This window comes from Harpia harpyja, chromosome 18 (genome assembly GCF_026419915.1).
Source record: "Harpia harpyja isolate bHarHar1 chromosome 18, bHarHar1 primary haplotype, whole genome shotgun sequence".
NCBI lineage: Eukaryota > Metazoa > Chordata > Aves > Accipitriformes > Accipitridae > Harpia > Harpia harpyja.
Genome location: NC_068957.1, coordinates 7,749,219 through 7,761,138, shown reverse-complemented (window position 1 = coordinate 7,761,138; position 11,920 = coordinate 7,749,219). Strand labels below are relative to the sequence as shown.

The window sequence follows — 11,920 nt, the reverse complement described above, 5'->3', positions numbered from 1 at the left end:
AACAGACACAAGTCTTGGCAAAAAAAAGCACTTGCAGGAAGCTCAGGGCCATGTCATGCCTACGAGTGAACCATTGACAAAAATGGAGCCTGTGGTAACGCATTAGTTACAGCAACTTAACAGGTGCAGTAATGAATTGATAGAGGAATCACATTTATTTTTTCTCCTGTCTTATAAGGAGCAGAACAGGATTTAAAATGACTGACACATAACAAAAGCTGGTACTGCTGCTTAGCAATTAAGATAGAAGTTGCCAGGCTCTTTCAAAAAATTAAATCGGCATTTATATCTGCTGCGGTAACAGCTCATACCCCTGAACAGGCCTTTCATCTTACATGGAGCAGCCTTTTACCCCTGAAGTCCTAGCTAAGTTACACTTGCTCATTTTCTTAAAGGACAGAGTGTCTTAACTGGACCCTGATAACGGCCAGATGTGGCAATCATCTCGGGTGTGCGTGGAGAAGGCAGGACAGAGTGAGTCTGCCTCAAGTAATGGTCTGTCTCTGTTTCTTAAGCATTCCCTGTGCAAGACTTCCCCAAGTCAGAGCCAGTCAAGCAATGAGCACCTTAGCTGTGCCCACTGTTACAGACCAGTGCAAATAAGCAAAACCCAGCCCCACCACCTGCACTGATAGGGATGACTGAAGCCAACCAAGAGTATCATCTCAACCATCGCCCCTGTACCAGCCAAGCTATTGCGAGCAGAACCCTTTCTGAGTGCTCCAAGTCACTCTAACGTCACTGAACCTCTCCTCAGTCCCTCCATTTTTGTATTTGTCCTGCTAGTCACTAAAAAGGATGGAGTGGGCTCTTCAGGCAGCCAGAAACAAGAGCAGCACAGATCTGCAAAAACCCCACCTCACCTTTACACCCCTCTTAGGTAAGGCCTTCATCCACAAACGTAATTTTAAACCACGTACTGGCTCTCCAGAAAGCTTACGGCTACGTAACCACACCGGAGATGGCGAGGCTGGCAATTCTTAAGCTCAAACAGGTAACACCCAGTCATCCAACCCTACAGCCACTCACCAAACAGGAAGGCAACAGACAGGTCCTGCACAGAGGTACTGCCCTCGGCAAAAACGGGCACCCTGGAGAGGAAAAGCAACGCCCTGCACAGGCTCAACCCAGACACCTACCCCTGTTGAGACACCGTTATGTTTAACCAGCCACCCCCCCGCCACCAAAAGAGGCATTTTTTTTTCACCCCAAATACAGCAGTGGTGCTTTTGCTGCTTTTCTCAGCATCACCACACTTTGAAGACTTGCTGCATATCCAAGTTAGGGAGGGGGCAGCTGCACTCCTGCTTGCAGGAATATCTGCCTAGAAAGGACCAGGCTTCTTCCACACCTACATCACCATCTGCTAGAGCCCAGCATTCAGAAGTTGAGAGAGGGAATAGCGCACACAAAAAACCAAACAACAAAACCAACATACTTCCAGAATTAACTGCCAGATTATTTTTCTACAGAGGCAGCAGCAGCACGTTTTTATTTTGGAAGGCCAGGCTAAGCAGAAGCTGTGCTGCAGCCAGCCAGGCAAAGAGAGGAGGGAATGCTCCTTCTCTTCTTCCTGAGCAACTCTTACCTGCCAGGGCAGCCTCTTCCTTTTCACACTGTGAGGATGGAAATGCCTCTGACTGCACATCACCAGGATATTCTGCTTCATCAGTAGAGGTCAGTCACCCCCTCCTCAGTGCTGAGAGCATTTAGAAAGAGAGCAGGAGGTGGGAAAAAAGCTAGAGGATGACATAAAAAGATGGGAGAGGCAAATACAGGCAGCAGAAAACCAAAAGCAATAACCAAGACACAAGGCAACAGAACAGACAAAAAAAAATAATACTTCATTAGGACCAGCTTTGTGCTAAAGAGTATTCACCCTACTGGTGACAGAAAAACCCAGCGCCTCTAAGCACGTCTCACTCTTGGCTCTTCCAAGGTCAATTCCAAACCTCTATGTTTTCCAAGCACGAAGCGAGCGTTCCTCCAAGGCTCACAAAGCACCGTGTCCTGTGGTACTGCTGGCGGAACAGGGCAGAGGTCGGAGTCTGCTTCCCCGGCGAGAAGCGCTCCGGCCTCCCGGCAGCGCGTGTCAGTCCTGGAGAGACATTGCACTCGCATCACACATCAGAGCAACACCAGAAAGTTTACTTGCGAATCGCCCTCGACGTACACAAGCGCAGGTACAGTAATGGAGCAGAGAAATAAGTAGGCACGGATTTGACTTTGCTCAGGATTAAAGAGCTTATATTCAAAGTAAAAAAAATAAGTTATATAACAGTCCCCACAAGCTACACGAGCATCTTTGAGCGTGGGCTCTGCGTTTACCTCCAGTTTTTATATTTCACACTTCGCCACGGTATCTGCACATGTCAAGCAGTGCTGCAAGGTAAAAATGCACTGGAATTATCTCAGTCGGATACTCTGATGATTAAGGTGCATTCAGGAATTCTCAGTATGGGAGACCCAAGGTAGAAATCTATGAATAAAACTGTACTGTTAAACTGGTTAAGGACATCTCTCTACATATGTACACAGCAGAGACAAGACCTCACTATGCATATTTCTCAAGAATAAACGCAGTTTTCACACTTTTTTTTTTTTTAATAAAAAGTGTGACAAATCCTGGGGTTTTTTTTCCAGAAATAAAACTTTATTTTTATTGTCATTAATACCAACTTTACATACAGGTTTACTCCCCCACACTGCATTTCCTTTGCTTTTTATTATTTTATTTAAAAAAAAAAAAAAAAGGCATTTTTTTTTTCCTTCCTTGGTCAAGAAGAATAAGGGAACAATAATTTTAAATGATGTCAAATTCCTTCTCGTTGGACATGTGTTTTTGCTATTACAAAACTATTAAAATGTGAAGGAACAAGTAATATCAAAGACACATACAGTAACAGCACTACTGCTTTTGGGTTGTGCTAATATACTTGAACAGAACCTGGTCAGTTCTAAACGTCTAACAACATTTTAGAAATTATATTAACGAAGTGAAAGACTTGAACGTTAATATAACCCACGACAAGAAAAATGCAGCATCTCTTTCTTTAATCGAGTATCTAGGAAGCTCAGTCTCCGGTAAAATGGGACGCCTAACCTCAGTTTGCTTGAGGCATAATAAGCTCGTAATGCCCAACCTGGCCTTCCTGCTTCAGCTGGTCTAACAGATCTTCCTTGCGCCGCTTCCTGCTTACCACCAAGTATCTGTTGTGCCCCTGCCCGTGAGATTTACTTTTAAGACCATATTTTTGGGCAATCTGATGTATCTGCTTCCGCTCATCCATGGTCAGTTCTCTAGAGAAAGTCAAGTCAATGTGACTTTCTGAGCGTGCATAGTTTCGAATGATCTCTTCAATATCTCTCTTAGCGATTTTGTTCACCCTTTCTACATCAAGCCCAAGTCCTTCCCTTTTAAACTGCTCCTTCACTGAAATAGGCTCTCTAATTCCTTCACCATCTTTCCCTAGGCCACCACCTGTCCAGCCCATCTTTCTTAAAATTTGATTCCCAATATTGTCTTCTTTGATCTTCTGTTTGAAAGCCTCTTCTGCCGATCGACCCCGAATCTCATTTCTGGAGATGACGTCTTCGACGGTGCCTTTCTTCAGGTTATTAACAACAGTTGGCTGAGTCTTTTTGAGGATTTTCACGGCTTCCTCTGCTGCCTCATGCTTGACAGATTTCTTCACTCCAACTGCTTCTGCGATGAATTCATCTTCAAGCAGCACCTTGCATTTCCATCGCATGCCAGTCATCCTTTCAAAGACATACTCCACCGTCATCTTGTTGAACTGGGCGGTGTCATTCAGCGTACACACTGGATTATTGGAGTTCTCATAAACCACGAGGTCCTTCAGGTCCTTCTTCCTTCCGGAGCCCCGCGACGAGCAGCCCACTTTCTGAACCTGGGTCACTTTGATGGCTGCTATATTTGACTGCATCTTCTGCAGAATTTTCAATGCCTCCTCAGCTGCTGCGTGCTTGCTGGTCTTTTTAGTGCCAAATCCCTCAGCTAGGCAGTGATCTTGCAGATACACTTGACAACGCCACGAGCGGTTGGGCATTAATTCATATTTATATTCAACAGACATTTTGTTATATGAGGCAGAATTGTTAAGTATTCCTATTGCATCACTGGCATTCTCTGTGAGGACGAAACTAGTCCAGTGTTTGTTGGTATTAGTGGAACCTTTTACAGATTCAGTACCAGGCTGCATTGGGACACAGTCCCTGTTGGCAACTACGAACTCCTCATGAGGTTTGAGAGCAGGAGGGAAATCCGGGCGACTCACGCCTGCCTCGCACACCACCAAGTCTTCGTGATAGGTATGCCTGAACTTCCGCTGAACAACTCTAACTTCCACAGACTTCTTCAGCAGCTTGACTGCCAGCTCCGCGGCTCGATCCCTGGATCCGTTTTTGCTGCCAGCGTAACCGGTGGTCAGGTAGACATTCTGACATCGCACTTCACAAGCAAAGCCATCTGTTAAGAGCTTCTTGCTCTTGGGGAGGTCAGCAGGGGCAATTTCTTTCAGAGGAACATAAATATATTCAGGATTTGTCTTGCATGCCTGAATTGAACGTGTCAAAAGATACGTATAGTTAATTTTATCGGTCCCAGTGTTTGCATCTGGGTTCGCAAGATTTTTCCAGATAGCTGCTGACAGTTTCTCGATAAAACTCTGCTTCAGCATTATAGCTGACGGAGGGAAAGTCTCTGATGCAGACTGGACAGCTGCAGGAGAAACTGCCACCTGCAACACGCTGCTTGTGGTAGAGTCCATACTATTGACAGCCTTCTTGGCTGCTGCTGCCTGGCCTGCAAAGCCAAACCCAGCTGAGTTGGAGAGCTGGGGATCCACCTCCCGTGCACTCACAAAAGAATTTGTACAATTTTCAGCTGGCTGCGCTATGCTGTTTGTATTTGCCTCCTGGTTCACCTCCTGCATTTGGTTATCCAGAGAATCTTCCTTCTTGTCATCCTTCTCAGCACTGGTGACAAAGTGTATGGGTTCAAAACGTGGTCGCACCCGGAACCTGGGGACCATCTTTTTGGGCGGCTCAGGAATCTCTTCCAGCTCTGGACCTACAGAGTGAAAGAAAATGACAAAATTACCAATATATCCTATGACAGGGAGACAAATGTTTTCCCAGAGTAATCTCCAGGAGGAACCTGCAGGCTCTGAACACAAGATTTCCACGTCTTTGCCACAAACCAGAAGGTTTCTTTCCAAAGACATTCAGAATTGATCAAATAAGACCATTCATTCTTGCGCAGGTCACTACAATGGTATTTCCAGCTCCACAATTACCACACAAAAATCTCTACGTATTTAGTTACGTGGATTCTAGGTCCGAATTGCTTGCTCTGCCCCCCAACACTGCCCACTGAACCCATCCAGTCATTTCTGAAGTTAATCCATTCAAAGCTACTAACACAAGTAAGTACTACGGCCAATAAGACAGAACACCAGAGCGGGACTAGAGCCTCAGCTCTGACTCTGCCGCAGGCTTGCAGGCTGATCTCAGATAAACTACTTTACCTTCAGGTCTTCTCATTTGATGGAGGAACACAGTGATACTGAACCCTCCTTTCCAAAACACAAAGGGCTATTAATGGCAGCATTAATAGAAGCATATTTTCTGTAAATGTAACTACGCTTGGCTAAAGGACACCAAACATGGAGAAATCTGCCCGAGCCTCAGGCGACGGCTGCAGTGGCTGGGGGGGGGGGGGGGGCCATTACACATCACTGGTAGACCTCTTGTTTCCTAGCCAGAAGAAATGCACATGAGGCAGAATATTCTGATATGCACAGCTACTGCAGAAATTGAGAATCAAGTAGCTGATAAGCAAATATGTTACATCTAAAAGATGGTTATACAAGACTTCTCCTGTGAAAGATTTAGCCCCCCGAAGTGGTACATGTGTGTAATTCCATCGGGGAGCAAAAGGCCACCTCAGTGCCTTGCAATGAGCTGCCTAATCCAATGCCAATATGTGCAACCGTAATATAGGTCAGGCAACACATCTGTCTAGACATCACACTACCATACCGTATTTATCATAGCCTAGTTCATTGCAGATGAAAAAACCACTTCGCATACAGCATAAACATATTTAAATCAGGTGACAAAGCTCATACGCATGCGTTAAATCCTTTGGTTGTCAGTTTTCATGAATTATGGCAAGGTTTACATTTCTTGCTCCGTTTGGTATTTTGATGATTGCACTGCAGCAGCATCTAAAGGCTCTCACCAGCAAAACAACTCTTTATGCTGTCTGTGTAATGTGCAATAGAGAACGCCACCCCTCAGAGCTGCTGCCTGAGAGACAGACAAAACATGGGAGAAAAGCAGCATTTTCCTCAGTTTTGCAGCTGGCCCATGGAAGCACAGAAAAATTGCTGGGTGTCAAAGGGAAGAAACTTTGGCAGAGCTAGGGATATATCCAAGCCTAGAGGAGTCCTGCGCTGTCTGACCATTTGTGCTTTAAACAGCCAAACTACTGACTGACGCTGCCTCACAAAGCAAGGGCCTGCTTGCTCGCATCCACAACCTGCACCTGCACACCTCCGGAGAGAGGGCAGGGAGCTCTGAAGGTGCTGGAGGAGAGGAGCCAGCGGACGGAGCCACTGAACTGCCAGCCCTCTCTTCCTGCTGCATTTCCTCCACTGGAAAAAGCTACAGCTGGAACATCAGCCCCTGAGACCATGGGACTGGGCTGACATATGCAGGACTCTTCCAGGCCCAGTAGGGAGGGGGGAAAAAAAAAAAAAAAAAAAAAAGAAAAAAAAAAAGAAATTAAACTTCTCCCCCACAGTGCTCCCGGCAGGTCATAACTCAAAATCAGTAAGCTGAACTCCACATCTCCATGCACATGTACAATCCCTTCTCAGGTCAGAACATCGCCCCTCACTACAGTGAAGAAGGGCAGACAGATATTTCATTACATAGATTCAATTCCTACCACTATCGGTGTCGAAAATCAATTACCTGGTAATTTCAATGAAAAATGATATTTTCTTAAGCAAAAAGGGAACTCTGCATGAATTATGCACACCCCACAACATGGCAGAGGAGGGGAAACAGCTGCAGTCTAGCAGATTACATCATGGTTGCTTCTCTTCAGTTTGCCATGCTGGCTCTCTCGGAGGCAGCACCGTGGCACACTGTTGTCCCCACGCTCCCAATAATGCCCACCAAACAGTGACAGGGAAGGGCTTCTCCTTTGACACACAGGCAGGTATACTCACTGTCAGATGGAGAGTGGTATCTTTTTAGCTTCCTGCTAGGGACCAACTCGTATGTCCTCATTTCCCCGATATCGATGCCTTCAGCCATCTTGAGAACCTTCTCCATGACCTGCAAGCCATATCTGTGTGGATTCAACAGCAAACCACTTTAGAGCTGGTCCCACAGGGGCAACACACACACATGCACACACAAGCTTTATGCAAAACAAGAACTAAAGCTGCCCGAGACATAGTACCTGGTGCGAGGGAGATGCTCCCCCTGATTTTTCTGGAGCATTAACACGGGACCTGACCACCGGCCTCATGCCGTAGCTAGTTCAGTGCTAGCAGACAGCTTGCACACCAGCTAACAAGCTACCTGGCTCTAAGTGAACCCATTTGTGATAACAAACCATGCAGCCACCAAACTGACAGCGTTTTAAACTTAAATACATTATCTGTCAAAATATAACATTTGGCAGAGCTACTAGGAACACTAAGGAACACAGAGGCATGGAGAAGGAGGAGTCTCCATGGGCATCGCAGCTTCAGTGAACTTAGCGCAGGAGAGACTGACTGATACCCAAGTCTTGTCTGGGTCAGCAGCCACAGACTGCACGTCACCAATACTGAAATCGCAGACGTCAGATGACAAAGGCACTGCTCAGCCTTTATCGACCACTCTTTAAAAAGCCATACTAATTTCTAGCTTGGTAGCTGTAACTGAAACGTTTTAAATCCCTGAGCCAGGACAGAGGTGAGGTGGCTGTAACCAGCTCTGTGCAATCCCTGACCCTGCCGCAGCACACTCGCAGTTCCACATAGGCAGGACACACACTGTACAACCCCATCCCTCTTGGCCTTACATCCTAACCATCTAAGTTTTCCATTGCTCTGGGGATCTCTCACATGTTTTCAAGCCATTTGCATGCTGAAGCTGAACAAGAAAAAACCCCAAACCTTTCTAACCAAGGAGAAGCTACAAACATGGCCTGAAATTAGCCTCTGACAGCTTTGCACTATGGTTCAGGAAGAAGAAAAAGCAATCTTGCACCTGTTCCATGGTGCGCTCACCTTCAAAAGTCAAAAGCATCAGGTCACTGCCCACAGACAGGAGTCCAGAACCGTTCCAACAGTTAGTGCTGCAATAACTTGCACCAGCTGTTGAATACTACTGTTCTGAGGGCTCTGGAAATCTACTCACTCTCCACTCAAGAAATGCCCTTCCTGTTCCTGATTCAGAGGGCCAGGCAGAAATCAGATCCATTTGAATTACTAGGCGAGAACTCTAAACACACACTACTGCAGTCCCTGCTTCACCTGCAGGTACCGAGCACAGCTCAGCCCCCAGCAGAGAGGCAGTGGAACCCTGCAGGGGAAGAAAATGCCAAGAGGGATCAAAGGGAGGCGGACAGTGGTGATCCCCTCATCCTCCTGCAGCCAGAAGGGAGAGGGGTAGGAATCTCTATTCCTCTCCCTGGCTTACAGGGAGAAGAGTACATTACCTGTGATGGGAACATGAAGGACGATGCCCTTTTCCAGCAGGGTGCAAGAACAGCGTTAGATTTGACATGTGTCACTTCTTCACAAAGGATGGAGACGTTTTGGGGCTCAGATTTCTGCCTGGGGGGAAGATCAACCAGTCCCAACATGTGTTTGTCTAACCTGGCCTTAGAAGTCTCAAGCTGTGGAGACTGCACATGGAGGCAGAGGAATCCCATGCCTCCAATGCATAATTAAAGTCTCCCTGGTGTGACTTAAATACGTTACCTCTTATCCCAATCCCAGTAGCTCTGGAGCATAATGCTTTCCCCCCATTTTGCAGCCACCTTTAACACATCTGAGAACACGTGCATCTTCTCTCATCCACCCCTAAACTAAATGAATCCTGTTACTTAACTCCTTCCTCATAGGCCATGGTTTCTAAGCCTTCTGGGCATTCTCCCCAGCAGAACACTCCCTCAGATTACATCAGCAAAGACTCTTGATTTGTATTTACTCTGACAAACAGGTTGTCTTTAGCTAGCAAGTGATCAACATTAAAAAAAAAAAAAAGGCTAACAAAAAAACCCCCACCAAACCAAAACCCAACCAACTTAAAACAACAAAAATCCCCCCAAATCTGAAGTTATTCACTTGATACAGCAACAACAGCTCTTCCCAAGCAGCAAAGGCAGTTCCAGAGAAAGCTGTTACTTCCCCAGACAACTCTAAGTAAAGCTGCCAACTGCTCTTTAGCAGCACAGCGTGTTCACCGTGCCTGTGCAGTGTGTTCACATTCGTGCGCAACACAAGCTTTGGGGAAACATCCTCACTGATAACCGCTCTGCACTGCATCATGCCTAAATCTATTGCTCGTGTCTCCCTTGAGAGTTGTAGGTAGAGATGTTCATCAGGGAAAGTATGTGCACTTACAGGCTTAAATTGCATCATTTTTTTTTAGGATTTTGCCACATAGTTCTTCACTTCTGCTATCAGCACCCTCTAACCGTATTATTGCATTGATTCCCAAAAGCACTATCGCAAAGAAGACGCTCCATTAAGACAGCGCGTAAACACATTAAGATGAGCTAATGGACCAAAGAGACTATATCTTAAGAAGAAGATATTCTCAATTTTACTATACTACTCGAGCTTTCGAACTTGAAGCTGTTTTAAAACTACGTTCAATTTTGGTGCTTGCAGAGCAGAGTAGTTTAGTACTTGGACCAGAAAGAAATAAGAAAACGTGCAGTTCTACATTTAAAGACGTTGACTTGGCTCTGTACAAGTGACACAAAATAGTCCCCAACAAGGCTTTGGGATAGCCACTTTAATAAAAGCCGAACTATACCTCCTTCAGTGTTTACAAGCTCCTCTGTCACTGCACAATTTGCTGAAGTTGGTCGTTAAGCAGTTGCTTCTGTCTTTAAAGCCTTATCTCCAGTTAAAAATAATCACAACAGCAAAAGTGTCAGTCAGGACATGGGTGACGTTTCTGCAGATCTCCACAACCTTGCTAGTTACGGTACGGTGGTTAGGAGTAATCCTGGTGAAGGGAAACCTCTTCCATTCACCAGGCCTATTTCTCTCAGAAAAACCGAGCTTCAAGGCGATCGTATCGGCTGCTTTACGCTCAGAGGCATACTTTTTTCTCGCTTAAATTACGAAAAGCGTACCACCATGTGCTGAAGGCGTCCTCGGGGGTGGGACATCAAGAACTACTTTCAAAACACACGTACACTTTTTCAGCAGCTCGCTCCCCTCCGCATACAAATCCACGCGTATCCGAGCAACGAAAACCGCCCAGGAACCGGAGTTCTCCCGCACCGGCCCCTTCCGAAGCCCCAGCTCCCCTGGCGTTACTTTTTAAAAGGATCCAGCCCAGCACCACCGGCCCACGACGGGAGCCCCGGAGGGGAGCGGCGGGGACACGCCGGGGCACCCACGCCTGACGGCGAGCGCCAGGCCCCGGCAGACAGCGGGGCCGAGCGGCCGGGGACCGCCACGGCCACCCCGGGCGGCCGTCCTCAGGGCCCGGGGCCTTCCCTCAGGGCCGCCGGCCGGCCCCGAGCCCCCCCCTCACGGCCCCCCCCCGGCCCCGGCCGCCGCAAGCCCACCCCGCCCCGAGGCGGCGGCCCGGTGCCGGGGACGCCCCGCCGGGCCTCACCTGCAGCCCATGAAGACGTGGTTGGTCCAGAGGACGGAGAGCGAGAGGAGCTGGTCGATGGCGGCGCCGGGGTAGCCGTGGAGGTGGCGGAGGATGAAGCGGCGGCGCAGCCCCCATTGCCGCTCGGTCTCGTTGTACTGCCGCCACTGCTCCAGCACCGACTCGGGCACCCGCTCCGGCTCCGGTTCCGGCGGCGGCATGGCGGGCGGCTCGGCGGACGAAGCCGCGGGGCCGTCCCCGCCGGTGTTCGCCGAGCCGCCGGGCACAGACGCGCGACGGCGGCGGAAGCGGCCCGGGCGTGACCGGAGGGGAGCAGGCCCCACGTGCGGGAACAGGCCGCGGCTCAGCCGCGGGCCGCCGGGGACCACCGGACCGGCCTCAGACCCGCCGCGGCCCCGGGCCCGGCCCCGTCCCGCCGCGCCCCGCTCCCGCGAGCGGTGTGCCGGGAGCGCTCCCCTCACCCGCGCGGAGCGGAGCGGAGCGGAGCGGAGCGGCCCGGCCGGCGCCGCGTCACGTGGCCGCGCGTCACCAGCGCGCGAGACGCCGCGAGAGGAACCGCCGGCCCGCCGGCCGCCTCAGCTCCGCGCGCCCCCTGGCGGCCGCCGCGGGGCAAAGCCCGCCAAGCGGCGGCGGCGGCGGCGGCGGGAGAAGGGTCGGCAGCCGCGGCCCGTAGGACCGGCTCTGGGCTCCTCCCCGCCGGGCACCGGGTTGGAGGAGCCCGAGGCCTTTCCTCGCCCCTCACCGAAGGCCCGAGGGGGGTGTGTGTGTGTCTCTCGGCGGGGCTCGCCACAGGCCAAGCCTCCCCCGGTCGCGTAATGCTGGGTGCGGAGCCGCGGTTACCGGGACCGCGGGGATGCTTCTGCCCGGGAGGCGAGGAAAACCGTCCTCAAAACCGCACACCCGGCCCAAAACGCGCCGGGCTTTTTTTTTTTTTTCCTCCTCAGCGACCACCTAACGGTCTTCTGAGAGACCAGGCCCAGCCGCTGGCTGACCCCAGCAGAGCTCGCCTTGGGGTGCGAGTTCCCTCAGC

General features: G+C 49.6%; 1 protein-coding gene across 6 annotated transcripts; it reads right to left on the bottom strand.

The window, feature by feature from the left end:
- Positions 1-2,740: 2,740 nt before the first annotated feature.
- On the bottom strand, positions 2,741-11,326 carry NKRF (NFKB repressing factor). 6 transcript variants are annotated; one of them, XM_052813097.1, is made up of 5 exons: positions 10,891-11,005; positions 10,075-10,444; positions 8,747-8,864; positions 7,263-7,384; positions 2,741-5,092 (listed from the first exon to the last, which is right to left on the bottom strand). In XM_052813097.1, the coding sequence occupies exons 3-5, from the start codon at positions 8,812-8,814 to the stop codon at positions 3,105-3,107; spliced, it is 2,178 nt and encodes a 725-aa protein (XP_052669057.1). In that variant the 5' UTR covers positions 8,815-8,864; positions 10,075-10,444; positions 10,891-11,005; the 3' UTR covers positions 2,741-3,104. The 6 variants fall into 6 exon arrangements, with proteins under 6 accessions (XP_052669057.1, XP_052669058.1, XP_052669056.1 ...); XM_052813098.1 differs by lacking the exon at positions 10,075-10,444; XM_052813096.1 differs by lacking the exons at positions 8,747-8,864; positions 10,075-10,444 and having other exon boundaries at positions 10,891-11,326.
- Positions 11,327-11,920: the final 594 nt, after the last annotated feature.

Excerpts from the sequence above, each read along its gene's own strand:
- NKRF (XM_052813096.1), bottom strand. The coding sequence starts at position 11,090 with ATGCCGCCGCCGGAACCGGAGCCGGAGCGGGTGCCCGAGTCGGTGCTG. Across the intron at positions 7,385-10,890 it reads CACGTCTTCATGGGCTGCAG|ATATGGCTTGCAGGTCATGG; the intron begins GTGAGGCCCGGC and ends GAATCCACACAG. Across the intron at positions 5,093-7,262 it reads ATACCACTCTCCATCTGACA|GTCCAGAGCTGGAAGAGATT; the intron begins GTGAGTATACCT and ends TTCACTCTGTAG.